Source organism: Hakea prostrata, chromosome 7 (genome assembly GCF_041222555.1).
Source record: "Hakea prostrata isolate BN-2017 chromosome 7, UWA_Hpros_2, whole genome shotgun sequence".
In the NCBI taxonomy this organism is placed as follows: domain Eukaryota; kingdom Viridiplantae; phylum Streptophyta; class Magnoliopsida; order Proteales; family Proteaceae; genus Hakea; species Hakea prostrata.
The window spans coordinates 48,876,362-48,903,578 of record NC_142606.1 but is presented as its reverse complement, the minus strand read 5'-3'; the positions used below and the strand labels follow the sequence as shown (position 1 = coordinate 48,903,578).

The 27,217-nt window shown below is 39.6% G+C and overlaps 1 protein-coding gene across 4 annotated transcripts in view; it reads left to right on the top strand.

Moving 5' to 3' along the window:
• Positions 1 to 27,217, top strand: part of LOC149011293 (alpha,alpha-trehalose-phosphate synthase [UDP-forming] 1-like) — a gene marked incomplete at its 3' end in the record, with an annotated part of 97,013 nt that overhangs the window by 31,663 nt on the left and 38,133 nt on the right. For all 4 annotated transcript variants that reach the window (XM_089160624.1, XM_089160628.1, XM_089160625.1 and 1 more), the window contains 1 exon segment: positions 13,730 to 13,778. In XM_089160624.1, coding sequence (XP_089016750.1) covers positions 13,730 to 13,778 — 49 coding nt within the window.

Below are 27,217 nucleotides of genomic sequence, written 5' to 3'. Positions count from 1 at the left end.
TAGGCCTGTGAAAGACAATGGAACAATCACATTTTGTAAAAACTAAGTCCTTGTACGAGTTTGACTTCTGACATAGATTGTAGATGCTAAAACTATATGTTATAAATTCTTTGACATAGCTTAGTTGATGATCAACTAGGAGCTAGTTCTTCCAAGATCTTGATTAGAACCAACTTATGGGGCAAAATAGGTGAGACCTAGGTAGGTTTGGTTATGGCCTTATGGGTATGGTCTTGAGGGTTGGGGCTATGATTGCATTATTTTACTGCTAAGATGGATAAGCTAAATATATAATGGAATAGTGATCGCATATGGGATGGTTACGTTCGGCTTCAAATAGGTTAGGTCAGGTTTCAAGGAATTTCAAGATACAGGGTCAAAATAGGGAGATATCAGGTAATTCTCTTAGGGCCTGTTTGGTTACTTGAGTCTGGAGATTTCAAGAATCTAGAGATTTCAAATTTATGGAGTCATGGTTCATAAAATTAACTGTTTGGTTAGCTTAGATATTTGGAAAGAGATCTGTAGATTCATTCTGAAAAAACATTTATGGAGTCATGGTTCAAATGTGTAGCGACAGTAAGGGGTGAAATCCAGGATTTCACCTCATACCCATAAATCATACCCTCAACCATATCGGGTATCCTTGCTGAATGGGAATACTCTGGAGGTAAATCAACGGTTTTCCGTACCACTGAAGCTCATTCGATATGAGGAAGAGGTATGGTGTGATGTATTCCTTATGCATCTTACTGATGTTCTGTTTGGTCGACCATGGATGTATGATAATGATGTTCTAGTCCGGGGAAGAAAAACCAGTGTGTAATCAAGTTCAAAGGACATCACACTATCCTCCACCCAGTCAATGTCCCTACTGAAATGCGTCAACGGAGGTCCTTGAGGACCAACCAAAAGGGGACCAATGAAGCACAAAAGTTGTCGTCCATACCGTAAAAGAAGCTGTTGGTTGTTCCTTACAAGGAGTTCATTCACACTAGCCATGATACAAGGCTGATATTGGCTCTCGTTACAAGGGAAGTCATGCCTCCACCTGAGGTGACATTCCCTCTACCCATCAAAGAGTTACTTTCTGATTTTTCTGATGTGGTTCCTGATGAGTTGCCTAATAGGCTACCTCCTATGCACGATATTCAACATGCCATTGATTTGGTACCGGGTTCGGTGTTACCAAACCTACCTGCTTATCGCCTTAGCCCAACGAGCACAATGAACTCAAAAGACAGGTGAATGCGTTGCTACATAAATGATTCATTTAGGAGAGCTTAAGTCCATGAGCTGTACCAGCATTACTGACTCCAAAGAAGGATGGCTCATGGCACATGTTTGTGGACAATAGAACAATCAACAAGATACAATCAAGTATATGTTTCCTATACCGTGGCTTGATGACATGTTAAACATGCTATCTGGGGCTAAGATCTTTTCTAAATTGGATCTTAGAAGTGGCTATCATCAAATTCGTATTCAGCTTGGAGACGAGTGGAAGACTGCCTTCAAGACCAAGGATGGACTATTTGACGAATGCATCTAATACATTCATGAGGGTGATGACAGAGGAACTCTATCCTTTTATTGGTCGATTTTTGGTTGTATACTTTGATGATATATTGATCTACAACAAGCATTCGGACGTCACATTGATCATCTACAACAAGTCTTGAGAGTGCTTCGCCATGAGAAGCTATAAATTAATCTTAAGAAATGCTACTCTATGCTGCCAAAGGTTGTGTTCCTTGGTTTTATTGTCTCATCACAAGGGGTAGAAGTTGATCCAGAGAAGATAAAAGTATAACAGATTGGACTACACCAAAGACAATCATTGAGGTTCATAGTTTTCATGGACTTGCATCGTTTTACAGGAGATTCATTTGGAACTTTAGTGCAGTCATGGCACCTATTACCGAATGTTTGAAGCAAGGCAAAGGTGAGTTCAAATGGATAGAAGCGGCAACCAAAGCCCTTCATCTTATCAAGCAAAAGATGACAGAAGCTCCAATACCTCGCCTGCTAGATTTTGACCGTATATTTGAGGTAGCAACTGATGCCTCACATATTGGTATAGGAGGTGTATTGATGCAAGGAGGGCACCCTATTGCTTTCTATAGCGAGAAACTCAATGATGCCAAGCGACTCTATTCAACATATGATCTGGAGCTCTATGTTGTTGTCTAGGTGTATGCCATTGGAGACATTCTCTCATCGGAAAAAAGTTCATTCTCTATACCGATTATGAGGCCTTCAAGTATATTTACATTCACAGAAGTTGATTAGCAACAGACACGCTAAATGGGTTGCTTATCTATAAGAGTTTGTGTTCGCAATGAAGTACAAAGCAGGAAAGGAGAATACAGTGGCTGATGCATTAAGCCGAAAAGTACTTACTCTTAGCACATTCTCAGCAAATGTAGTTAGCATTGATTAGATACGTGATGAGTACGCATCCGACGAGGATTTCAACATGCTATACAAGGAGTTACAGCAAGACATGTAGCATCATAAATACTCACTTCACGATGAGTATTTTTTTTGGGAACTCGGTTATGCATTCCAAATTCCTCCCTACGACATCACATCATACAGGAGTTGCATGGCGGTGGTTTGGGAGGTCATTTTGGCAGGGATAAGACTATCATACAAGTTACTGATCGGTATTATTGGCCTCATATTGCAAAGGATGTTGATCATGTAATCAAGAGATGCATAGTCTGTTAGCTAGCCAAGGGAACGAAGCAAAATATAGGTTTGTACTCACCATTACCAGTTCCTTATGCACCTTGGATTGATATTAGTATGGATTTCATACTTGGGCTACCCTCAACAAAAGAGTGATACGAGTCCATCATGGTTGTGGTTGACCGATTCTAAAAGATGGCTCACTTTATACCATATCGCAAGACCTTTGATGCATCTCACATTGCAAAGATATTCTTTAAGGAGGTTGTACAACTACATGGGCTACCAAGTAACATTGTCTCAGATCATCACGTCAAGCTTATGAGCTACTTTTGGAAGACATTGTGGCTGAAAACTAACACAAAGTTATAGTTTTCAACCGCATTCCATCCATAAACTGACGGGCAGACAGAGGTGGTGAATCGAAGCTTTGAGGTGTTTGGTTTGTGACTATGAGAAGACATGGCTGTCTGTACTCAACATGGCTGTTTGTACTCAACATGGCTGAGTTTGCTTACAAGAACTCAGTTAATCGTACGACAGGTCGTACTCCTTTTGAGATCCTACTTGGAGTTCAACCCCGACGGCCTATAGACCTCATTCCACTACCACCACAAGCACGCGGAGTATTGAGGCTGACGAGTTTCTATGCCATATCACAGAGGTACATGCTAATGTTCGCCGAAGAATAGCTCTCAGCATTGATGTCTACAAGGCTATAGCAGATCATCATCAATAATATGTGGAGTTTCAACCAGGAGACATGTTGATGGTTCGTGTCAACCCAGAAAGGTTCCAACATGTGGTCAACAACAAACTCCATCCAAAGAAGATGGGTCCATACAAGGTGCTTAAACGCATTAGACCAAATGCTTATGTACTTGAGCTACCAAAAGAAATGAACATAAGCAATGTCTTCAACGTGGCTGACTTACATCTTTATGTAGGACACCACTCTTATGATGGAGACACTGAACAAATGTTGAGGCTGCCCCAACTCAAGCCACCAATCACTTGTATGGGGAGTCTATGTTACTGTGGAGGAGCTGGAGGAGATCAATGTCTGTTGGATTCTCAACTATAACATGATCTTGACTGGTCTTTCCCTAAATAGAAGTAGAACCTAACTTTCAGGTTCCTTTTCAAAGGCCAACACTAGTTGGTACTTGATTAGTAAAATACTCATAAAAACAACAGCAAAAGCTGAAGCAAAAACTAGAACAAGAACTGCTGATTCACAGCTCCCAAGAACCTCAAATCAACATGGATGAGCCAGAGACAAGACAACAGCTGGAGCAAATTCTGAAGGCACAGCAAGACATGCTAGCGCAACAGACAGATATGAACACAAGGGTTACAAACTTGGAGCAAACCAGGACTGCAGATTAAGTGTAAACTCCACCTTCTCCCCCATGTAGACTTCAAATACTAACTCATGTGTACAGCACTACATCAAATACTAAAGTGATTAACTAATAACACATCATTCTGATGTTCAAAACTTCAAATAACAAGATTGTAAATGTTATTTGTAAATATAACATCGCTTAATATTTCGAAGATGTATAGTGATGTAATAAGTGGGTTTTCGACGTGATGATATTGCTAAAGAGTTTATTGTATGCCTGCACACAATGCATATAAGTGCCATTATCAGAAAACTGCAGGAATAATATCCTAGGGTAATTTATAATAGGGTAATTTGCCCCCCTTGGACTCTACTTGTGCGCAAGCCTTTGGCACCGGGTTCGCCCTTTTTTCATGAACATGTGGTTTTGATGAGAATATTGAGATTAACCCATTACTACTGGGGTTAATATCTTGAGTAGGTATTTTTGGCTGGGGAAGAAGCCATCCACAAAACCTAATCCTGTGCTTGGAATTGGAATGTCTCCATAGAAAAGAAGGCACTGATGATGATGATGAGTTGGATAGCCATAAAGTGACTGCTGCTGCTGTTACTGACTATAGCCATTATAATCAGAATTGATACCAATTAAAATCCAACACAAAAGAGGCTTTCTTTTATTAGGAAACAGCCTAGGGTTGACACATGTATTGTTTGGGTCTTCAATCGATGAATTTCCCTTGTAATTGGCCAACTTAATGGACCTAACATTTGCATTCGTAAGTTTAGTATGAAATTTTCTGTAGTTTATTTTCAGCCCTTTAGTTATGTCAAATGAACCAATGGTTCAACTTTAGTTCAATTTAATTTAGTAGGTAGTCCTTTTAAAGTCAAAGACATTTGAGTCGTCTTCTGGGAGAGCTAGTGTTTTGTTTTTTTGAACTTCCTAGACAGTAGTTATGAGGTTTTTCCTTTTAAGGAAATCCTTTAAGTTAATTCATCTTATGAATGCAATCCCCCCAAGCAATTGAACTATTTCCAGTTTTACTTTGACATGTAATGTTTTCTATTTATTCCCCATCGTGGAAGAGTGGAGGGTCAGAGTTAATGAACTGAATTGTGTTTTGAAGTTCAAGAGATGAAGGTCCTGGGCCTCTTCTTTCTCTTGGAGATCACTGCACCATGCTCATTTTCAATTGCCAAGCAGCTGTGGATAGGCTGGAATCTGTCCATCGTCCACAAACAACTTTGGGCAGTGTTCTTCAATCTACCAGGCTGGTCTGGGATTTTGCCAGGAGATCTTTATCTTTCACCCCTCCCAAGGTCAAGTTCCTTTGTTCTACCCTTCTCCCTTAATTTTTGTTATAATGTTTGAAGGACCAGCCTCAATCAAACCTGCACTAAATCTTCCCCAAGGTGCTTTCCGAGTCGAAGACTTACTTTCCACCATCAATATAAGCTGAAACTTTGAGAATAACTTCTCTTTAACAGAACTTAAAATTGATTAAAGTTTCACAGTCATCCACTCATCTGAAATCTCCAGCAAGCCGGATCAGTTATTTCCGGGGTTACCGGTTGGAATAAGGTTTCTTTGCTTTGAGATGGTCATGTATATAAGGAATAAAGGATCATGAGTCTCCTCGGTGATACTCCTGCAAGGAACTCAAAACAATACGTTGTCACTGGGTGCATCCCCGTTTTCATGACTTTCTCACTACGCTAGGAAATTGTTTTTCTTATTAGAATGGGAGGGATTGAGTTTTTGAGTGAGATTGCTCCCTCCTAAACCATCTAACCTATAATTGTTGGTTCATAAGACTTAAACCATCAGAGTTCCTTCTGTTTGTATGGGAGCAATTCCCCCTAATAGAACCTCCATTTGATCCTAGTTGCAGCCCCTAACTTTCTCTCTAGGCCCTCTGACTCAGATTCCCTACATTATAACTAAACCCCAAATTTAGAGAACATCTGAATTGCCTGAAACTCACTTCAGTCCTTACCCTGCACCTGCATGCTTTTTTCTTAAATCCCACTTCAATTTGATCTTTGTAGACGCTAAACAACCCCTCCCCTCCTTTCCCTATCTTGGTTCTGGTTTTGCCGACTTTCCTGGCAGCATTGGCCTTTGGTTTATACCACCAATTCCATGCTACATCTGATACTATCCTGGCCATAATCATAGTCGTACTAACCTTGAGATGTATGAAAGCTGATGCTCACACTCACAATTACTAGTAGTATCTATGTTTATGCTTCAAAACTTTTATGCATGGTATCAGATTCATGTACTCAGAACATGTAACGCTCCAATCTCCATGTAAGGAGAAAGTCGTCCTGGATCAAGGATCGTCGTTACTTAGGTAGTGAACCAAAATACACTAAGAGGGTTTCCATAGACAATGTGAATAATAAAATCCACCAAAACTACAAATGATCGCAGCGGAAAATATTCAAATATAAATCAAAATGCTTCCATGAATTGTCTCATAATTTTAATGAAATCCAAATAAAGGTCCAAATAAAGGTCTAGAATCCAAGATTTACAAATAATAGGAAATTTCAATATTTATCTATCCTAAGAGATGTAGTAGACATGATCTTGATCTTCATCCTCTGAATATCCATCATCCCTCTGATCAAGTCCATCATCTGTAGAAGTAAGGGGTAAGTTTCGGGAAGAAACTTAGCAAGTACAACCTAACACATATCAACAGTTTCCTTTCTTTTTATATTTAATATTTAATTAAATAGAATATTATACAAATAAAATCAACTAACATGTATAAATGAGAAAATAAAGTCATGACATGCCCAATGATATGAATGAGACTCAATGATGCCAAAAAGATAGAAATAAATCACACCCTCACTGGTCTAGGGTTGATAGGATGTCCCATGCCGTTACATGGCCTGCGCGCGTTACACAGCCCAACATCCATCTACCCTAACCCAAATGTTTCCAAACTCAATGTATGTTCCATGCCGTTACATGGCTGCGCGCGTTACACAACCTTAACATACATTCTCATCCAAAAACACAACTACCATCTCTCATGCATACATGGTCTAAGGTAGATCGGATGTCCCATGCCGTTACATGGCCTGCGCGCGTTACACAACCCAACATCCATCTACCTTAACCAAATGTTTTAGAATCAATGTATGTTCCATGCCGTTACATGGCCTGCGCGCGTTACACAGCCTTAACATACATTCTCATCCAAAACATCTACTAACTCAACATCACACATAATGCTAATATGACCATGACATGTCTTAATGAATCATATGCAAACAATGCAAGATCATATGAAAATGATGAATTTTGGATATAGTCCATTATAAAATCAATGCATAATACAATAATAAATAACCCAATAAAACACAAATATAAAGATACATTCATGCTTATAGAAAAGATTAATAAATTCAAGGGAAAGATTAGTTATTGATAGATCATAAAAATTTCATAAAATATAATCTAAAAGAATACATATTTATATACTCAAAGACAAGATACTAATAAATCAAGATAGACAAAATCTAAAACGTATTCATACTCAAAATCAAATTATTAAATCAAAGAAATAAATCATATACCAATAAACTATGTAAATCAAACATCATATAAAACGTATTAATAATCAAGATAAGTTATAAATTCAATAAAAGAATCAATCACTAAGAAGTCACGTAAAACTATAAATTAGATCATACAAAAGAAGACAATAACATATTGAAAGTGTGAAGATTGTACTTATAGTGGAGAAATCACAAAAAGAATATCACCCTTCGATAGAGGGTCTTCAACGCTCTAAATTATCTTCTTCTTTTCTCTGCACCCTTGTCTTTCTTTTCTATTATTGCTTAACCAATATAGGCTCTGAATTCTCTTCTTTAATAACCAATATAGGCTCTCAATTCTCTTCTTTAATATACCACGTTCTCATCATCTTTCTTCTCTCCCCTCAATATTCCTTAAGATTCCTCAATATTGTCTCTTCCTAAACTACACCTAAATCCTCCTAAACTCCACGTTTCTTTCACCATCAATTTCTCTCTCCTCTCAATATTCCCTTCTCTTACCATCCATTTCTCTCTCCTCAATATTCCCTCCTCCTAACCTCCACGATTCCATCAACCATCTCCTCCTGAATTCCCACGTTTTCCTTATATTCCCATACTTAGTTTCTCTCAATACTTGATTCCCTCAATATTGGATTCCTCTTTTTATTTGATTACATATTTTATCTCTCATGCAATATTTGATTTGTCTTTTATTCCCTATTTATGCATATCTCCCTATTTATGCAATATTTTCTTTATCATTTAATCATTCTTTTATTTATGCAATGTTTTTGACTTCCACGCATGAAATCCCCAAGATTCTAAAGTAGATCCGGATGGGGTTAAAACAATATCAAAATGTGTAATATAATTTATGTAGCTATGAGGCATTGAACCCCGGACCTCTTTCTTTATTCAAGGAGCTTGTTAACCGTCTAGCTAATTCTCAACCTATGATTGAATTTAGCAAATAAATCCTAGTAACTATGTTAATCCCATACTAGTTCGGCTTTTAACGGTAATTATTTGAATATCAATACAAAATGCCAAGACTACCCCTATGTTTTAGTTGCGGGTGTTACAGAACATCCAGTTAGTGACCATGTTTATGACCATGATTATGTCTCTTGTTATTAGCAGCATGGTGAGAGATCTCGCGAGATCTCGCCTTTTTTGTTAACTGAGATGAGATGGTAGTCGAGTACTACGAAATAGGATATGTTGCTCGATATCTTGCCATATCTCGCTATATCTCGCCATATCTCGTTATATCTTGCCATATTCGTTGGAACTCTCAATTTTTGCCAGCTTTTTTGCGGATTTCAGTTGGATTTTCATTTGCAACTACTCTTAGCACATCAACCACATCAAAGGGAGATCAATCATTCTCTACTTGTCTTATGAACTTATGAGTTAATGACTTATATAGAACTTCTAATGGTTGTATAATTTTATTATTCTATTCTCGAGAGTTGAGATTGTGGTACTCATATAATCATATGGATGTAATTTTGATGACATTCAAGTTATTTGATGTATTTGATACACTTGTTTTTTATTTATATGCCTTAATGGTTCTATAGTAAATGTTGTATAACCTTGCACTCCCCAGTCTTAAAGCATTTTGGTTTCACACTATGGGTAGACTTAGAAATCATACTTAGGGTTGTTTTCTCACAAATCCAAGGCCACTAGTGTGAATTAAAAGGCCTTAAATAGGCTAAATACAAAGTTTCAGCCCAACCTGGACCCCAACACGTACCAAGATGGGCCACCAAGTTGATGCAAAAAAAATCACACATCTCAACCAAGATCTTGCCATCTCGGTTTTTTCAAGGTGGTGAGATCTTGCTCGAGAGCGAGATCGTCTTCCATGATTAGTAGAGTCTCCATGATCCTACTTCTGTGTGGCATGTGTAAACTTAGTTTCACTTGTTAGATCACATGATTTTGCCCCTCAAACATGTTGGTACTTTGTGCCGTATCTTAATTATCATAATAAATGCTACTTACAATGCCACCACCACCACCAAGAGTACCATCATCATCATGAGGCAACCCATTTGGATGGTGTTCCTCATCATGATTATTTCCAGTCGGAGGCTTGAAAGGATGAAGGGACTTGAACCCACAAGAGCCTCTTACAGCATATACCCTTCCTCATTTGTACCAATTGTACTGGCAATGGTAGTGTTAGGCTTATCCCCAAACTTATCCATTATTGGTTTGCCACAATGCATTACTCAATGGTATAGGGGATGCTCTTCATCATTAGAGTCATGCTAGGTGCACTTGTGCCATTAAGCACCTACCAGTCAGCACAGTAAGAATAGAATATTAAGAATACCTATAGGTGTATGTGAAACTTATAATTTGTGTAATAGGCAATAGTGAACTTACCAGGGTTTGGCTTTTTTCTACCTTCTACTGTAGCTTGTTGACTAAAGTGATGGCATCATCCCTTTAAGTGCTTTAGATTTGTTTTTGTTTCAAGGTTCAATAATGCCTTACATTAGTAATTAGTCTTTCACTCACTACCATCTTTTGGTTCCCCATGTCCTTTAGCATAAGGTCTTAGGTCAATGAATTGAATTATGGTTGCCAATGCTAGTAATCAGAGATTACACAATTTGAACAATCATGAATTGTTCCCTAATAGAAATAGTTGTTATGTTACCCCATGACTAAAAAATGATTAACTAAGGTTCTTTTATCTGAAGAGGGGGGGTTTCTTTCAATTTTCTCCGTGAATTAAAAAACAAAAATCTTAGCTATTGGTTTGATTTGAATCACATGTTAATTTAAATAGATAATTGATTCATATATCGTGATGAGCTTGAAACATCAAATTTTTTCTATTAGATTTGAATGCACTTTTTGTATATTGGCGAATAGAGGTATATCCTCTTACTAATCTTATTCATCAATTTCTCTCCGGCCTTCTCGTAGATAGAATTGTTATTTGTCACAATTGTATACTGTTCTTTGGCCTGCTGAAGAATGTAATTTGGGGAAGATGCTCTTCTCAAAGGAGGTTGGTTTTACCCTTCTCCATACCAACGCTGTTTCCTCTTCTTACATCCATGCTTTATGGTGTAGCCTCAAAGGGACTCAGGGCCAGTTTCAACTAATTTACATAAATTCAGAAACAATAGGGTGTGTCTGAAAATTGATCTAAAGGTGGGGATATATGTATTACTATCATGGTTTATGGCTGGAGTGGAGACAGTGCATCTTCAACTTCATGGTCAACTATAATGGGAACAGGACATTCTTGAAGAAGGGTAGTAGGATTCAAGGTTGTGGAATGTTGTGTCCAAGGTAAGGGCAAAAAGTGTTATCCAAATTGTGGTACAGTTCACATTACAAGAAGGCTAGAGAAAAGTTCATGAATAAGAAGACTAGTAGGGTTCATCCTTTTTCGACACCATATGCAGCACATTCCATTGATTTTATGCTAAAGGACATGGTGGAAAGAAGAAGACTGTAGCAACTAGCAAGTGTGGTCCAGAGAGCAAGGCAAGTGATTACTTTTGCTTATAACCGTGATTAGGCCTAGCAACTGATCAGGATAAAGCATGGTGGTGATCTACTAAGGCCTAGGGTCATTAGATCCACAATTAGCTACATTGTCTTGAAGAGTTTTTGGAATAAAATTGTTTGTTTTAGGACCATGTTTGCTAGTGAATTATGTTTGGGTGGAGGGAAGCAAATAGAGTAAGGGAGGGCAGCGCAATGGACCACTTCAAGTGACTAGTGGCCACCCCATATACATGGTGCACTTGAAACCATGATGGAATGAGAAATGGTGTGAAGACTCAGTGCTGCCATGGAAGTTTGAATGCAATGATATTATTTTCTCTGCACTTGCTATTGATTCGTCTGTCTATAGACTCGATGCTGCTGTGATTGGAAACACGAATCATGATGGTTTTTTGGCTATGATTTTCTGTTGTTAATATTGATGGTTCTTAACATACGAAGACAGTATCATGATTTTTTCTGGATGCTGCTGTGAAGATCCTCTGGTTGTAGCAACAGGATCTGCGTTCAGGCTTCTTCCTGCTCTTAAAGGAGTTTGTCGGCCATGTGATGATCTCTTTCTGCAAACTTTTTGAGGGTGCTGGTTATTTTTTTATCCTTTCTTCTTCTTTCTCTTTGGTTTTTGAGTATGTCAATTAATCTTAGCTTTTGTTATGGAGTTTTCTTGTGTTGTAGTTTTTTTTTTTTGGATGAATAAATAATCTATTAAAGAGACAAAACAAAAAACAAAATCACAGGCTCGAGTTAGCTAGCGGTGGAGATTTGGGAGTTGATCCCCCAAGAGACAACAATAAGCCTGTTCCTTGGGGAATCAACAACCGGGGGGAGGGGAGAGGAAGAAATCCTAGCTGAAACATCAAAATAAATAGCATTCCAAATGGAATCGATAGAGCGGGATTTGGAGTGCTAGCACCTGAGATTACGCTTCCACCATAGTTGTAGTTGGATGTGGTTTTCTTCCACTATTGGACAACAAGTTAGTCTCAAACTCAAGGGGGTTAAAATTATTTGTTATGGGCCCAGTGTATACAATAGTATATCGTGGCTAGAGATTTAACTTAAAAATATTACATCTGACCCTCCTACCTCTAGTGATGGTGGATTTAGTAACTAGCGGAAGGAGAATGCCATCACTGTTATCTGGTTATGGAATAGCATGAAACCTGATATGGCTGCTAATGTTATGTTTAATTAAAAAAGTAAATGTAAAGGATTCACAGAATATCTACTAGTTAGACAATTCATGCATGGTGGATTATACATTTGTAATGAGTAACCATTATTCATTTTTCACTTACATCATGAACTGCTGAAAGAGTGATAGTTCAAGAACTAGCGAGATCCTGGTTACTCACAAAAATGCATTAACTTGGTTGAGATCTTGGATGAGATCTCGGTTCAACTAGATCTTGGTTCAACTTAACACATAAAAGGGCCCCAACTTGATCCAATATGTGATATCTCACCAGAACTTGATCGGTTTGGTTGATTTCACTGCTGGAAGCTTTACTCTATTTTCACAAGAAAAATTTATCTGAGTTGCCCTTGCGGTGCATTTTTACTGTATTGTAATTTGAACATATCTAGTGTTTATTGAAGTTGATTCTTGTGAAATGTATGATTTGATTAATTTTTAACTTATTTGTAGAATAGGGTATTTAGACTTTTAATTCATCTTACCAGATACAATCGATGTTTCAACTTTATTTTGAGTTATTTTCTTTTAAAGTAGGTTATATCAAGTTTCGAACCCATCCCATATCAAATACCCACCTAGATGGCAAATCAAGTTGATTGGGAAAAACAAAACTATTCCTGCTCAATGAAATCTTGCCCCAGCTTAGTCTTTTGGGGGAGTGAGTTGGGCAGCAAGATCAAGATCTTGAACCATGTCAACGACATGTCTTTAGGCTGTGCTGGTAGAGTGTCATGCAGATACCCATTTCGGACTTCTTTTAAGACGTTGAAATTTGGAAGTGTTTGAAAAGTAGCATAAAGATTAGGAACTTGAAACTACTATCATAAAGGCATGGATTAGAGAAAATTTGGTTACATTTTCATTCCTAAAATACCCTGATTCTTATTAACTAAATTGGATATCAGTAAGGTTTATAATTGTAATTTAACATATAAAATTTGATTGTTAATATTGTATATGATTAATGAATTTGCCATTAAATACAATCTGAAAGGGCATCTAAAACTGCAACCAACCCTCACTCCTTTCCATTCAAGTTTACTTTGAAGATGTGCATGCATTTTTCAAATAGAACTCCAAAGGGCATCCTACTCACAGTCTTTTGCATCCCTTTTATTAAATTACATTATATATGCAAACACTTCAATTTATTCTTGGGACAAACCCATAACATTTGTTGCAAACCTTTTCTTTTCCACTTCTTTGATCCTAGAACTAACAACATTGATTTGATCCTAGATTAACACGTCCATCTACATGTGTAATTTATATATATATATATATATATATATATATATATATAGTGTGTGTGTGTGTGTGTGTGTCAAATGTTTATATTGACAAAAGTGAGTGATTATATTTTCTTCTTGTCTCTACAGGACCGATCGCTTGACTTTAATGCATTATGTGCACTTTATGCAGTTACTGGTACTCACTTTTCTAACATTATGCTAAAGCTTTTAGTTAACATTATTGTAGACCCAAAGAACCTTGATGTATTTGTACTTGATATTCTTTTCTTACAAATAAGAGTAGATTGCATGAAGGAGGTAAGAAGTGGAAAAGTAGCGTTTCTCTTTTCTTTGCCAACCTCCCCCCATCTCCACTGCACAAAAAAAAAAAAAAAAAAAAAAAAAAAAAAAAGAAAAGAGAAAAATCTTGGGGAGTGATCTAGTGTTTAACATGTGCTTGTGTTGTCTACTTCCCCTCATTAGAACTAATAACTTCATTCTTGCCTATGTGGTGTTTATTTCTATCAATTGATAAAAATTAGTCTGGTGTTGTTGAGATATTTACACTGCATTCTGCATGATTGAGTCTCAAGGTGAGAGTATGCTCAAAGCCATAATAAAACAAAAGAATATTAAAAAATAACAGTAAGTTTAGGACAAGGAAAATTTTAGTGGAAAAAGCCATAACAAAAGAACATTAGAAAATAAAATTAAGTTTAGGACAAGGAAACTTTTAGTAGAAAAAGAAAAGATAAGAGTGTTGGAAATAAAAACCAAAAAGTTTTGTGAAAATGATAATTACATCTGTAGTATACGTAAGATTGTTGACTAAAGCGCTGGCCTTCACACATGCATCTATGAGTGCTGATCACTCTGTGTGTGACTACTAAAAGGAAACATGGTTAGATCAATGGAAGCTAATGGAACCTACCAGTCATGGCATTCATTAGTCCTGCTTCAAATGATCTACTTAACATAGTAATTGATGTAAACCCAATTTTCTGCTGGTGTAGAAAGGGCAACTTCTCCAGTCGTCTTCCTCAGTTTCTGCTGTAAGGACCTTTGATATAACATTCAGAGATAGTGATGTAAACCAGCATCCAGGGTTTAGGGTAACAAAGTGATTCCCTAGACTTATGGTTGCCCAAGAAATTCCAGCAAAGTGGAATGAAATTTCTAGGGTTTCAGAGGGTAATTTTCACACTTCAGATTCAGTACAGTGTGAACAGGGTTTGGGATAATTGCAGAATTCTCGATTTAGGGTTTAGGAAGGTTCGGCCAGGGTAGAATGGGGTCCCATCTATGCTGGTTCTGTGATTCAGATCTAGGGTTCCAAGGTTCAGCGGGTCTTAGAGGGTGTGAACAGCCTAAACCCAGGGTTTCAGAAGCTCTCAAAATTCAGCAGAATTCATCTCCACAAAGAAGATGAATTGCGGGTTTTTTTTAGAACTTAAATATACTAGATTAACTAAGTGGCAACTGTGCGGTTATACCCAAAGGGTTATTGCTACCTGGTTGGAGTAAGAGGGGAGGCTTAAGGGGCTGGGGTTTAGGATCTGCAGGTTGGGGGATTCTAGGGAAGCTGCAGGGAAGGAGGGGCAGGGAAGCTTGCAGGTGTCTAGGAGGAAGTAGGGGAGAGGCTGGGGAGGTCGTGGGGATTAGGGGAAGGGGCTAGGGAAGTTGTGGGACCTAGGGGCTGCTGCTGGATTGACGCACCAGCAAGGTCGGAGGTTTGGGGAGGTTTTGCAGGGCAGGGAAGGGGTGGGGAAGGTCACGGACAAGAGAGGGAGGGATGGGAATGGGGCTGTTGGTGTTTCTCTTACTTACTTGAAGGCTTGAAGAAGGCTTGGATGCCTTGATGAAGACTTGTGACTACTGGATTGTTGAAGAAATGGAAGAATTTTGCACAAAACATTCAAACAAGGCCTACCTAATAAGGAGATCTTGATCGTCAACTCAAAAATTTTATTAATCATCAAAATTGAGTTCTACATTAGACCAATGGGCTATTTATAGCCTTTACCAATAAACTCTAACTTGGATTGGGATTCCTTAATGAATGAGGATCCCAACTCTTGACCATAACACTTTAAAGAGGACTCAAATTATTATGAGATTTACAACCCTTAGATTGAAATCTTAACTTGGGATTCAATCAAAAGAACTTTAAAAAAAACTAGGACTTTGAAGCAAAATCAAATCATACACAACTTAACAATTTTGACTCAACGAAAATTTTAGAAAATTCTAGAGCTTATTTCAAAGGTAAAATAAAAGCTGAAATGCCCGATATACCTCTCTAAAGGATTTTGACCTGCTTAGGGTGGCTTCTTGGAGCCATCAAGCCACCCTAGGGGCCCACTGTAATTTTTGTCAGGTGGGGTCTTTGTGTTCTCATAAATTGCTTCCTTCTTGAAGACATTCATCCCCGATGAATTGTTGACTGTTGTTGGGACTCTTGTTGCCCCTGGGACTGTCTTCATGCTAGGTCTCTGTGGAGTCTTCCTAGACTGGGTGATCATGATTGGTGGCTTTGAGTAGGACTCTGCTGACTGGTGCACATGACCGGTCTCTTCTTGGCATTTTCAACTAGGTTCAGTGGAAGTAGTACAATCATTTGTCCTTCATGCTCGAATGCACTTGTTCTCTGTGTAAGGAATGGGGACATCTTGATCAAATAGCCATAGTCTTCCTAATATAATGTGAATAGTCTTCATAGGGATAACATCAGACTAGATGGCATCAGAGTAGGAGTGCACTGGGATAAGGCTCCTAGTAACCACGTCAAGTCTGAAGTCATTTAAGAGTGCTACTTTGTAGGGCTTTGGATGCTTTTTTGGTATCAGTCTTGTCTTCTGTAGGAACTCTTCTGCGATTGAGTTAGGGCTACAATAGGGCCGAGCTTTTGCAATCTCAAGCCCAGCCCTATATATTCAAATCTAAGCTCATTCCTGCCCTAACCTTGAATCAGGGCCAAAGATTATTGTACCTGACCCTAAGCCCTACAGGGCCAAGCCAAGCCCATTCTCGCCTTGATTGGCTCCGTCCCTGGCCCTGATTGGCCCTGTCCTTGGCCCTATCCCTAGCCCTGATTGGCTCTTTCTCTAGCCCTGTCCCTAGCCCTGACCCTGATTGACCCTATACTTGGCCCTATCTTGTCCTTGTTCCTAATTCATTGAGATCAAGCATTAGGGACAAAATTAGGGTTAAAATTTGGGCCAGGGTCAAGGCCAAAAATCAGGGATGGGTCGGGACAGGCCTGACGGGCCAGAGAGTAATCCTAGGCCCACCTTGGGCCCTAGTTAGGGCCAGAATATTTTGGTCCTAACTTGCCCTCAGGTCCAAAATCTTGAGCCCAAGCCCTATTAGGGCTTAGGGAGAGCTTAGGGTGGGTCAAGGTCATCAAGGCCAAACTTGCACCCCTACACTAGTTGATGCTACTGCCACTGTGCACGATGCCTTGGGCTTTGAGTAGTGGTGGTGGACATCAAAGCTTTGGAGACCAAGTTGAGATGGACTACTAGATCTATCTTGTCCTTGCTATATTCTTCATCTTCAAACCGTAGAGGTGGACACTCTTAGATCTCTTTAGTAGTTGTGTCGATGGGTTACCTCTAGGACTACGGGTCCTCTCCTCTTCGGACACACTCTAGTGAAGTGTCCTTTCTTGTTACAGGAAAAACATACTACTGGATTGCTGCCGAAATTTGGTGCTGTTCTGGTAGTAGTTGCCTTTGTATTTGCCTTTGTATTTGAAATTGGGCTATTAGTGGAGGATCCTTTCTGTAGTTGTGTGGGCTGCTTCCTTTGGGCCAATAATGTTTCAGCCCTTAGGACTTTATGAAACAAGTCCCTCAAATCAACAATAACTGTAACCCCCATTGCTAGCTGGATGTCTGGCTTTAATCCAAGCCTAAACGTAGTCATGATTTGAAGCTTACTCTCCCTAGTGCTAGTTCTTGAAGCCAAAGAGTCAAACTATTGAATGTAATTGGCCATTGAGGAGTTACCTTGCTTCAGTGTGTGAAACTGCTCTTGGAGTCTTGCTGTAATGTTCTGGGAGATACCTTTCTGTAAGCTCTCATCTGGTCCCACATTGTGGGTTCTCTACCTTCATACTAGAGCTCTCTGGCCATAATGTTCTACCATTCTTTGGCTGCACCTGTACGGAGAAGTGATATAATCCATATTGAAGGAACTAGAAGAGCTAGGGGTAGACCTGAGATAACCTTAGGAGAAGTGGTGAGAAAGGATATGTATAGCTTAGGCCTTGTATCTACCATGCCCTCGAACAGAACTGATTGGAGGGCAAGAATCCATGTAGCCGACCCTATTCAGTTGGGACAAGGCTTATTGTTGTTGTTGTTGATTCTTTGGCTGCACCAATCAGTTTAGTTTTGGCTAATTGCATTGTCCTCTCCTCTGATAGGTCATACCAGTGGAAATAATCATCTAGGGCTGCCCACCGGTCATAGAAAACTTGGGGGGATCAAGGGACCCATTGAACTATTTTAGCTCTAATTTGACCTTGTGTGGTCTGTACCTCTTCTTTGCTCTTGGCTTCCTGCGAAGTAGGCCCTCATGTACTCTTTGAACGAGTGCTGTGTTGCTGGCTGGAGTCTCATACCTGGACTCCCTGGTGTAGCCATTTCTGTCTCTAGAATTCCTTGGGTGGTATGGTTCTTGCTTGTCTTCTCTGTACCTTCTTACACCTGTTGCTCCTTCACCATATGGAACATATATTTGAGATGGAAGTCTAGATGGGGGAGGAGGTGGAGTTTGCACTCAAATCTGCAGTCCTGGTTTGCTCCAAGTTTGTAACCCTTCTGTTCATATCTGTCAGTTGTGCTAGCATGTCTTGCTGGGCCTTCAGAATTTGCTCCAGCTGTTGTCTTGTCTCTGGCTCATCCATGGTGATTTGAGGTTCTTGGGAGCTGTTGGAACATGCAGTTCTGGGGTTAAGGTTACCAAAGTGATTTCCCTAGACCTATGGTTGCCCAGGAAATCCCAGCAAAGAGGAATTAAATTTCTAGGGTTTCAGAGGATAATTTTCACACTTTTAGATTCAGTAGTGTGAACAGGGTTTGGGATAATTGTAGAAATCTGGATACAGGGTTTAGGAAGGTTCGGCCAGGGTAGAATCGAGTCCTATCTATGTTGGTTCTGTGATTCAGATCTAAGGTTCAAAGGTTCAGAGGTCTTAGAGGAATAGCCTTAACCCATGGTTTCAGAAGCTCTTAAAATTCTGCAGAATTCTTCTCCACGAAGAAGATGAATTGCAGGTTTTTTCAGAACTTAAGAAAACAAGATTAACTAAGAGGGAACTGAGGGTTATACCCAAAGGATAATTGTTACCTGGTTGGAGTAAGAAGGGAGGCTTAAGGGGCTGCGGTTTAGGATCTGCAGGTGGGGGGGGGGATTCTAGGGATGCTGCAGGGAATGAGGGGAAGGGAAGCTTGTGGCTGTCTAGGGGAAGTAGTGGAGAGTCTAGGGAGGTCATCGGAATTAGGGGAAGGGGATATGGAAGTCGTGGGAACTAGGGGAGGCTGCTAGATTGACACAGCAGCAAGGTCCGGTTTTTGGGGGAGGGGTGGTTGCACAGGGCAAGGAAGGGGTGGGGAAGGTCATGGACAAGAGAGGTAGGGCTGGGAATGAGGCTGGGGGGGGGGTGGGGGTTTCTTGAAGGCACGAAGAAGGCTTGGATCCATTGATGAAGACTTGTAACTGCTGGATTGTTGAAGATGAAGAATTTTGAACCAAAGACTTAACCAAGGCCTACCCAATAAGGAGACGTTAATCCTCAACTAAATAATGTCATTAATCATCAAAACTGAGTTTTACATTACCAATGGGCTATTTATAGCCTTTACCAAGAGACTCTGACTTGGGTTGGGATTCCCCGTTTGGTAACGTTCTTAAAAAACGTTTTTGGCTTTCGTATGTTCTTTGGGAACGAAAGAATGGGTTAGAGGCGTTTGTTAAAATAGTTTGTTCTTTTGTTCTTTAAGAACAGACCGGTTAGAAATGTTCTATAGAACGCCTTTTGCTGAACATCAAAAAGATGTTTTTACCAAAGAACAGAAACGGAAGTGATAAAATTGGTTCAAACTGAAACCTTAGAACGAGTTTATCAAAACCAACTTATTCTAATAGTGTTCTGAAAATATTTTCAGAACGGATTTATCAAACGCCCATTTCCAAGCAAAGAATGGTCTTTTAGCACCGAAACATTAAAATATGGTTTGCATAAGAACTGGTCTCTCAGAATGGAAATGTTATCAAACACATACTTAATGAATGAGGATCCCAATTGTTAACCAAAACACTTAAAAGAGGATACAAATTCCTACAAGATATCAACCCTTTAGATTGGAATCGTAACTTGGGACTTGATTAAAACAACTCTAAATTAAATTGACTCTGAAGCAAAACCAAAACCACACTCAACTTAGCAAACTGGAGAATTAGGGTTAGTATGGGTATGGTTTGGGATGATTTGGAGAAGTAATGGATAATTCGAGAGGAGAAAAAAAAAAAAAATCCCTAGGTGAGATAGATTACGGTTTTATCAATTAAAGGAAAGGGTAGGAAAGGTTTGGGATGTCTAGGGGCAAGGTAAAGGAAGAGTATGCTTGCGGTTGGGAAAATTGGGTAAGTCTAGGATGGATCTTGGATGAAATCTTCTTTTTTTGGATGAATGAATAAATATATTAAAGGAACAAAACACCGAACTACAAGAAAGATCCAATTGGGAAGGATCAAAGAGAAGGATGGAATTGGGAGTTGAGTCCCCAAGAAACAACAATGAGCCTGTTCCTTGGTGAATCAACAATTGGGGGATGGGGAATACAAGCATGGTAGAAGATCTCCCTCTTGAGGGCGAGATCTCGCTCAGTGAGATCTCGGTCGAGATATAAAATTTTTTTGCGTCAACTCGGTGGGTTTTAGGGTCCTAATTGGGTTGAAACTTGGTATTTAGCTTATTTAAGGCCTTTTGAAAACGTTGGTGACCTTGGATTTGTTAGAAACAACCCTATGTATGATTTATAAGTCTACCGATAGTGTGAAACTGAAATGTAGTAGCATTAGGGAATGCAATGTTATACAACATGTAATATAGAACCTTTAAGGCATATAAATGAAAAGCAAGTATATCAAATGCATCAACTAATTTAAATGTTATCAAAATTCCATCCATATGAGTATCACAATCTCAATTTTCAAGAATAAAATAATTATACAACCATTAGAAGTTGTATATAAGTCATTAAATCATAAATTTATAAGACAAGTAGAGAATGATTGATCTTTCTTGTTATAGATGTGCTAAGAGTAGTTGCAAGTGAAAATTCAGCCAAAATCCATAAAAAAAAGGAAAGAAATTGAGAGTTCCAACGAGATATGGCGAGATCTTGAGCGAGATATCCCAACTCTCTGCTCTCGCCCTCCATCTCGTCTCGCCAAGGTGAAAAAACGAGATATCTCGCGAGATCTCCCACCATGAATACAAGCAAGCTTAGTAGATACATCAAAGTAAATCGCATTCCAAATTGAGTCGAGAGAGTGGGATTTGGAAGTCCAACGCCTGAGATTACGCTCCCACCAAAGATGGTGGACCATAGCACCAAAGACGAGCTTACTAATTCGGTCACAAATAGAGGGACCTGAAAAGTTACTTAATATCCAAGAATAGTCACGACCAAACCCAAATGAACATAGTTGTCAAACCGGCAAGGTGACCAAAGCGATTGGGGCTCCGTATAGGTAATTAGGTGACAAAGCGGTGCTTATGCGGCAATAAGGCGACCAAAGTAGTTGGGTCAATTTTTTTTTAATACACTACTTTTAAACTACTTTTCAATACCATTACTTTCTATAATAAGCTAAACAAATATTCAATAATCACATTCATCCCAATAAAACAAGCATTCAAGAATCATAATTATGAAGAATTATTTAGAAAAAGAACACAAACATAAGTTCATCTCATCAAACCATGGATGTCAACACGTTTGCCTAGGCATTTACTGATTCATTGATTATTGATGTTGAGTATGGCTTATACTTCACATTCTATTGCCAATGGGCATGGGGTCCTACTCACTTTGGGTACTGGGGTCCCGCTCACGAAGCAAAACATAGGTTCTATGTCACTTTGGCCCTTGGAGTTCCTTTGCAGATTGGGCGTCAATCAAGTGGTTCAAAACAAAGCGATTGAAAAGCTGCTTTGCCGCTTAGGCGGACGTTTTAACAACTATGCAAATGAGCGACGGGAGTGGGGCCAAATGTAGGCAAAGGCTTTCCTCCAGAGGGAACTAGAGAAAGGGTAAGAAAAAAACAAATGCTCAATGTCGTCAGTACCAATCCAGCGAAGGATACATTTGGGGTTCGCAGGGATGTGACAGGTAATAAGGAAAGCCTGGGTTGGGAGGGCTAGGTTTAGGGCTTGCCAAAGGGTAAGAGAGTGATGGGGAATGTGACCTTTGAACCAAACTAGGGGGGCCAAGAGGGGGAGGGAGATCGAACCAGGTTTCTAGCAGAAGACGTGGTGAAGGATTTGGTGGCGGAAGGGAGCCAAACTAGAGTATCATGGGTGGAGGAAAATATAGGGAGGAGAGAGTTCCAGACTTGTGTGAGACTAGGGTGGGGGAGAGAGACCCAGGAGCCATCGGAGATGAAGTTCGATAAAAGGGTGGATTTGGGGATGTGGGTTTCATAGCCAGTGCGGGGGAAGAAGGGTGAGGAGAATGCCCATCGGATGCCACGGATCTAGCCAGAAGTTAGTGGAGAGGCCACAGGAAATTTGGGTGGTAATGGCAGGAAGGGCACGGGGTCTGAGGAGAAGAAGTTTCCTCCAGACCCAAGATGGATTGGAAGGGATAAGGGTAGTCCAGAAAGAGTCAGATTTGAGAAGGTAAGAGTAAACCCAATTGACCCAAATGGAATCTTGTTGGAGACAATTTTCCTAATGAATTTGAGCAAAGATTGACCTCTTGGATCTGCCGAATTCCTAGGCCCCCCTCAGTTTTAAGCCGATAGATGTTGGACCAATTGATGGGACGGAGGAATCGTGAGGAATCTTGGCCCTTCCAGAGAAAGGCACAGAAGAGAGATTCCGTTGCCGATGAGATGGACTTGGGAATTGGGAAAATGCCACACCAATAAAGGTAGGAGGATTGGAGGACAGACCGAATGAGCTCCACCTTACCGGCAAAGGAGAGGAGCGTGCTTTTCCAATGTTGGAGGCTCTTACAAATTCGGGCTAGCATGGGGGAGTAGTGATGGCGAGTGAGTCTACCAGGGATAAGAGGGAGACCAAGGTAGACCACAACGAAGGATCCAGGCTTGAATCCCGAAAGATTCAGGAGATTGGGGTGCAGAGAATCGAAACCCCCAGAGAGGAAGATGGTAGATCTGTCGAGGTTGACTTTAAGCCCAGAGATGGACTTGAAGAAGGCGAGGGAAGAGAGAATGGAGGAGATGGAGATGTGATCGGCTTTGGAGAAGATCATGAGATCATCAGCTCTGGATGAAATCTTGAATCTTCTTCTTTTTGATCTTTGCTTTCTTTCTTTTTTCTTCTTCTTTCTCTTCTTTCTTCATTTCTTTTTTTCCTTCTTCTTTTGTTTCTTTTTCCTTCTCTTTTTCTTTTTTCTCTTGTTTTCTTTTATGTTTTTCTTTCTTCTAATTCTGCTGTAAGATTCAAGAAGAAATTGAATTACAGAAAATTTTGCAATCCAAAAAAGGGGCTGCAATGGGTTTCTTCGTTTCCTAGGCTGTCGCAAAACCAAGAAAGGGGAAGAAGGAAAAAGGAAGAGGAAAAGGGTGAAGCTGCTGTCGTTGGGTATGGGGGAGGGTTGCGTTAGCTTAGGAGGGAGGGGAAGGGGTTGGTTTGCACTTACTTGGATGGGAGGACATAAGGTTGTTTAGATGGTTTAGTATGGCTACTGTAGTAGGCTTGAAGGTGATTAAGGAGATGAAGAATTGTAAGAATTACTCACAAAGCTGTGGGATTCCTCCTAGGAACCCAGAACTCCCTCTTTCCTTCAAAATTCTGATTTTATTCAATAACTGATGACTTCTTTATTCATAATAAGAGGGGCTATTTTGAGCCTTACAACTTCAACTTATTTGGACTCAACTTGGACTCTAACTAGGGAATCCACTTATGATTTACAACTCAATACCAATTTAAAGGAATCTCCTGACAATCATGCAAAACTAATTAGGTTATTATCTAGAGGGTATCTTTTCTGAATTTGATTGCAACTGGGACTCTATACTAGAGTAGGACCTTGTCATATTTCATACAACATTGATTTGAACAAAAAAATGATGGTTGATCCATGACCCTTGGAATGAGGGGATTCCGACCAGACCCCTATTGAGCCTTAAAAGGGTTGGGAAAATGACTAAAATCCCATGGGGTAATCGTCCAGCTTTAAATGGGCCTTTTGGGTTTCCTTTTTGGGGTCCAATCCTGATTAAATCGGCTCTCCCGTTCTTGATAGCATTCATCACCAGATGAATGTTCTTGTCAAGTGACTCAGGATCAATCTTCTAGAGGTCTTCCATGTGAAGTCATCCTCGCATCTTGCAGTGGGGAAGAAGTAGCTAGTGTGTGGTTTCTTACACCTTTCTTGAATAGATTTTCGGTAAGATAGGGCTTGTGGGGATGACGTCTTCAATCCTAGGGGATTATTTGTTAAAAGATGAAGGAGGAAAGTAAAAAGGCATGCTTTTGGAGTCTTTCCTTGTCACCACCTCTGTTAGTACCATAGCTATAGCCTTGAGAATACTTGTTGTATCTCCTCCAAAAAAAAAATTTGAGACCCAAAGGAGGGCCAATTTTGCATTGAATTGGTGCCGGTGTGGTCCTAATATCTGTGGGCAGCAATACTCTACCATTAGTGTCTAGGGCATTGGGTACCTCTAGAGGAGTGGGTACCTCATCAATGGATCTTCTTGGGCTGCCTCTAGTTCTGACCATGGGGCCTCTTTGTTGGGAGTTGGTTGGTGAATGTTGGGGTCGGCAACTCCCCTTCTTTGACAAGACTCTCTGGCTAAGTGATCTTCCACTCCTAGGGTATCTTTGTCAATCTTTCTCGCACATTCTCTAGAAGGATCTTCTGGATTTGTGAAGAGGGTTCACCTTCTAGTTGGTGAGCTTCAGCCTTGGTGCTTGTGCGGTCCCTTGTTTGTCCTCTTGACTTGGTCCCTCAAGATTTCCTTGATGAAGTTAGACTTTAGTTGCTTTCTTGTCTAGGTCCTTTAGATTCTGGAACCATTGAGCTCTGTATTTTAGTACCGAGTTGCTTTGAGGGCTTGTGTCTCGTTATTTCTCTTGGTAGGTTCAAGGCCAGGAGTACAATTTTTTGGTCTTTGTGAACGAACTTATGTATATTTCCTCTCCCAATGATAGCTATATCATTGTCATACACCTAAAGTCTCCCTAAAATAATACCAGACAACCTCATAGGTACTACATCACATTAGACATCTTTAGAATAGGTGTGGAAACTGATGGGAGCTAGACACTTATGGGTCACTTCCTCCTACCTCTCACTTGTCTACTAGGGAGATTCTAGGGGGTTGAGCATGCCTCTCAATTTTCAAGTTGGCTGTCTTTACAAATTCTTTAGAACTACTACCACTATCAACAATTAGCAAAGCTTTGTATCCACCTGATTTGGCTTTAATGTAGAAAGAGCAACTTCTCCTCCAGTCTTCTTCTTCAGTATCTTTTGTGAGGACCTTTAATATAAAAATTAGGGATAGTCTGGAATAGTGTTCTTCATAGTAGTTCTCAACTCCTATTGATTCTTTGTAGTTGCCTATTATTCTATCCATGGTGCTAACTATTGCTGGTTTATGCTTGCTTTGATTTTTGGGGCACCTTATATGTTTTGTTCTTGCTGGTTCTTGTAGCTTTGATACCACTGATGTAACCTAGGGTTTGGGTTAGATCTTCGATGGTCCTCTTTAATAAAAGCCAACAAATAATGGATGGTCCATGGATTAGGATATAATCTGTGGGTTGAAAATGAGATGTTTTAGAGATTCTGAGAGCCTATAGGTATCCTAGGGGAGGGTTTGGGAATTGCTATGGGATAGTTAAAAGTTATGGGATACCCTATGGGATGACGTGAGGGGGAGAAAAGGACTATTATTTATGTATCTTGGGTTGTGGGATTATCCTAAGGCCCTAGGGATGACTTAGGTTTAATAGGAAAGGGGAGGGATGAATTAAGGTTAATATGGGTATGGTTTTGGGATGATAAGTGGGAAAGGGTTACCTAGGGCGTCCCTCGTAAGCAATGCGTTGTATTGGTGCCAGGGTGTGGTGTTCAGTAGGTAAGGGTTCTCGTGCCGTGGACGAGTGCGTGTAAAGAAGCTAGTCCAAAAACGTAGGATTAGATTGGCATCTTGGAACATAGGTCAATATGTAAGAGCTTAGAATTAATAGATGTTATATGGAAAGGAAGAATTAATATAGCTTGCATTCAGGAGACTAGATGGAAGGGTAAAAAAGCTTAAGTGTTGGATGACTTTAAACTTTGGTATACTAAGGATGAAAGTAATAAAGGTATGATAGTGGATAAAGATTTAAAGAATGATGAGGTGGATGTTAAAAGATTAGATGACTGGATTATTGCTATTAAGCTTGTAATGGAGTCAGGAGAAAGAGATTGCAAATGTATTTAGTGCATATGCACTTCAAGTAGGACTAGATAAAGGATGGATTGGTTCAAGGAATTCGTCAAGGAGAAAAGATAATCATAACGGGTGATTTAAATGGACATTAGGGAAGATCAAGGAGAATATGAAAGTGTACATGGAGGATATGATTTTGGAAAGAGAAATGAGGAAGGGATCTCAATTTTAGACTTTTAACTGTTGTTTTTGATCTATCTATTGCAAATACTTCCTTTAAAAAGAGGGAGGAGCATTTTATTACCTTCAAAAGTGGACATCACAAAAGCCAAATAGATTTCTTCCTAACTAAAAGGTCGGATAGATTGTTGTGTAAGGATTGCAAAGTGATACTAGGGGAAAGCTTGACTGTGCAACATAGACTAGTGGTCTTGGATATGTGCCTAACTCCACAAACTCATAAAAGGTGCACGGTTAACCATCCTAGGATAAGATAGTGGAACTTAAAAGGAGATTGCTTGAAATCCTTCATTAATGAAATAGTCAAACAAGGAAAGTGGGTAACTATGGAGGCATCAAACTGATGAGTCATACTATGAAATTATGGGAGAGAGTAATTGAAGTTTGTTTGAGTCAAGTAACCATAATTATGCTGAACCAATTTGGCTTTATGCCGGAAGATCAAGAACATAAGCTATTTACTTTATTAAGAGCGTTATGGGAATGTATAGAGAGTATAAGAAAGATCTTCATTATGGGTTTTATTGACTTTTAAAAAGCTTATGATTGAGTCCCTAGAGTGTTGATTTGGCAAGTACTAGAGTAAAAAAAATTTGCAAGCAAATATGTAGACATAGTTAGGGATATGTATGATGGTTCAATGACAAGTGTAAAAACAGTGGGAGGATGAGGTGGTAGATTCCCAATTGTAGTCCGACTACATCAAGGATCAACTTTCAGCCTATATTTATTTGCATTTAT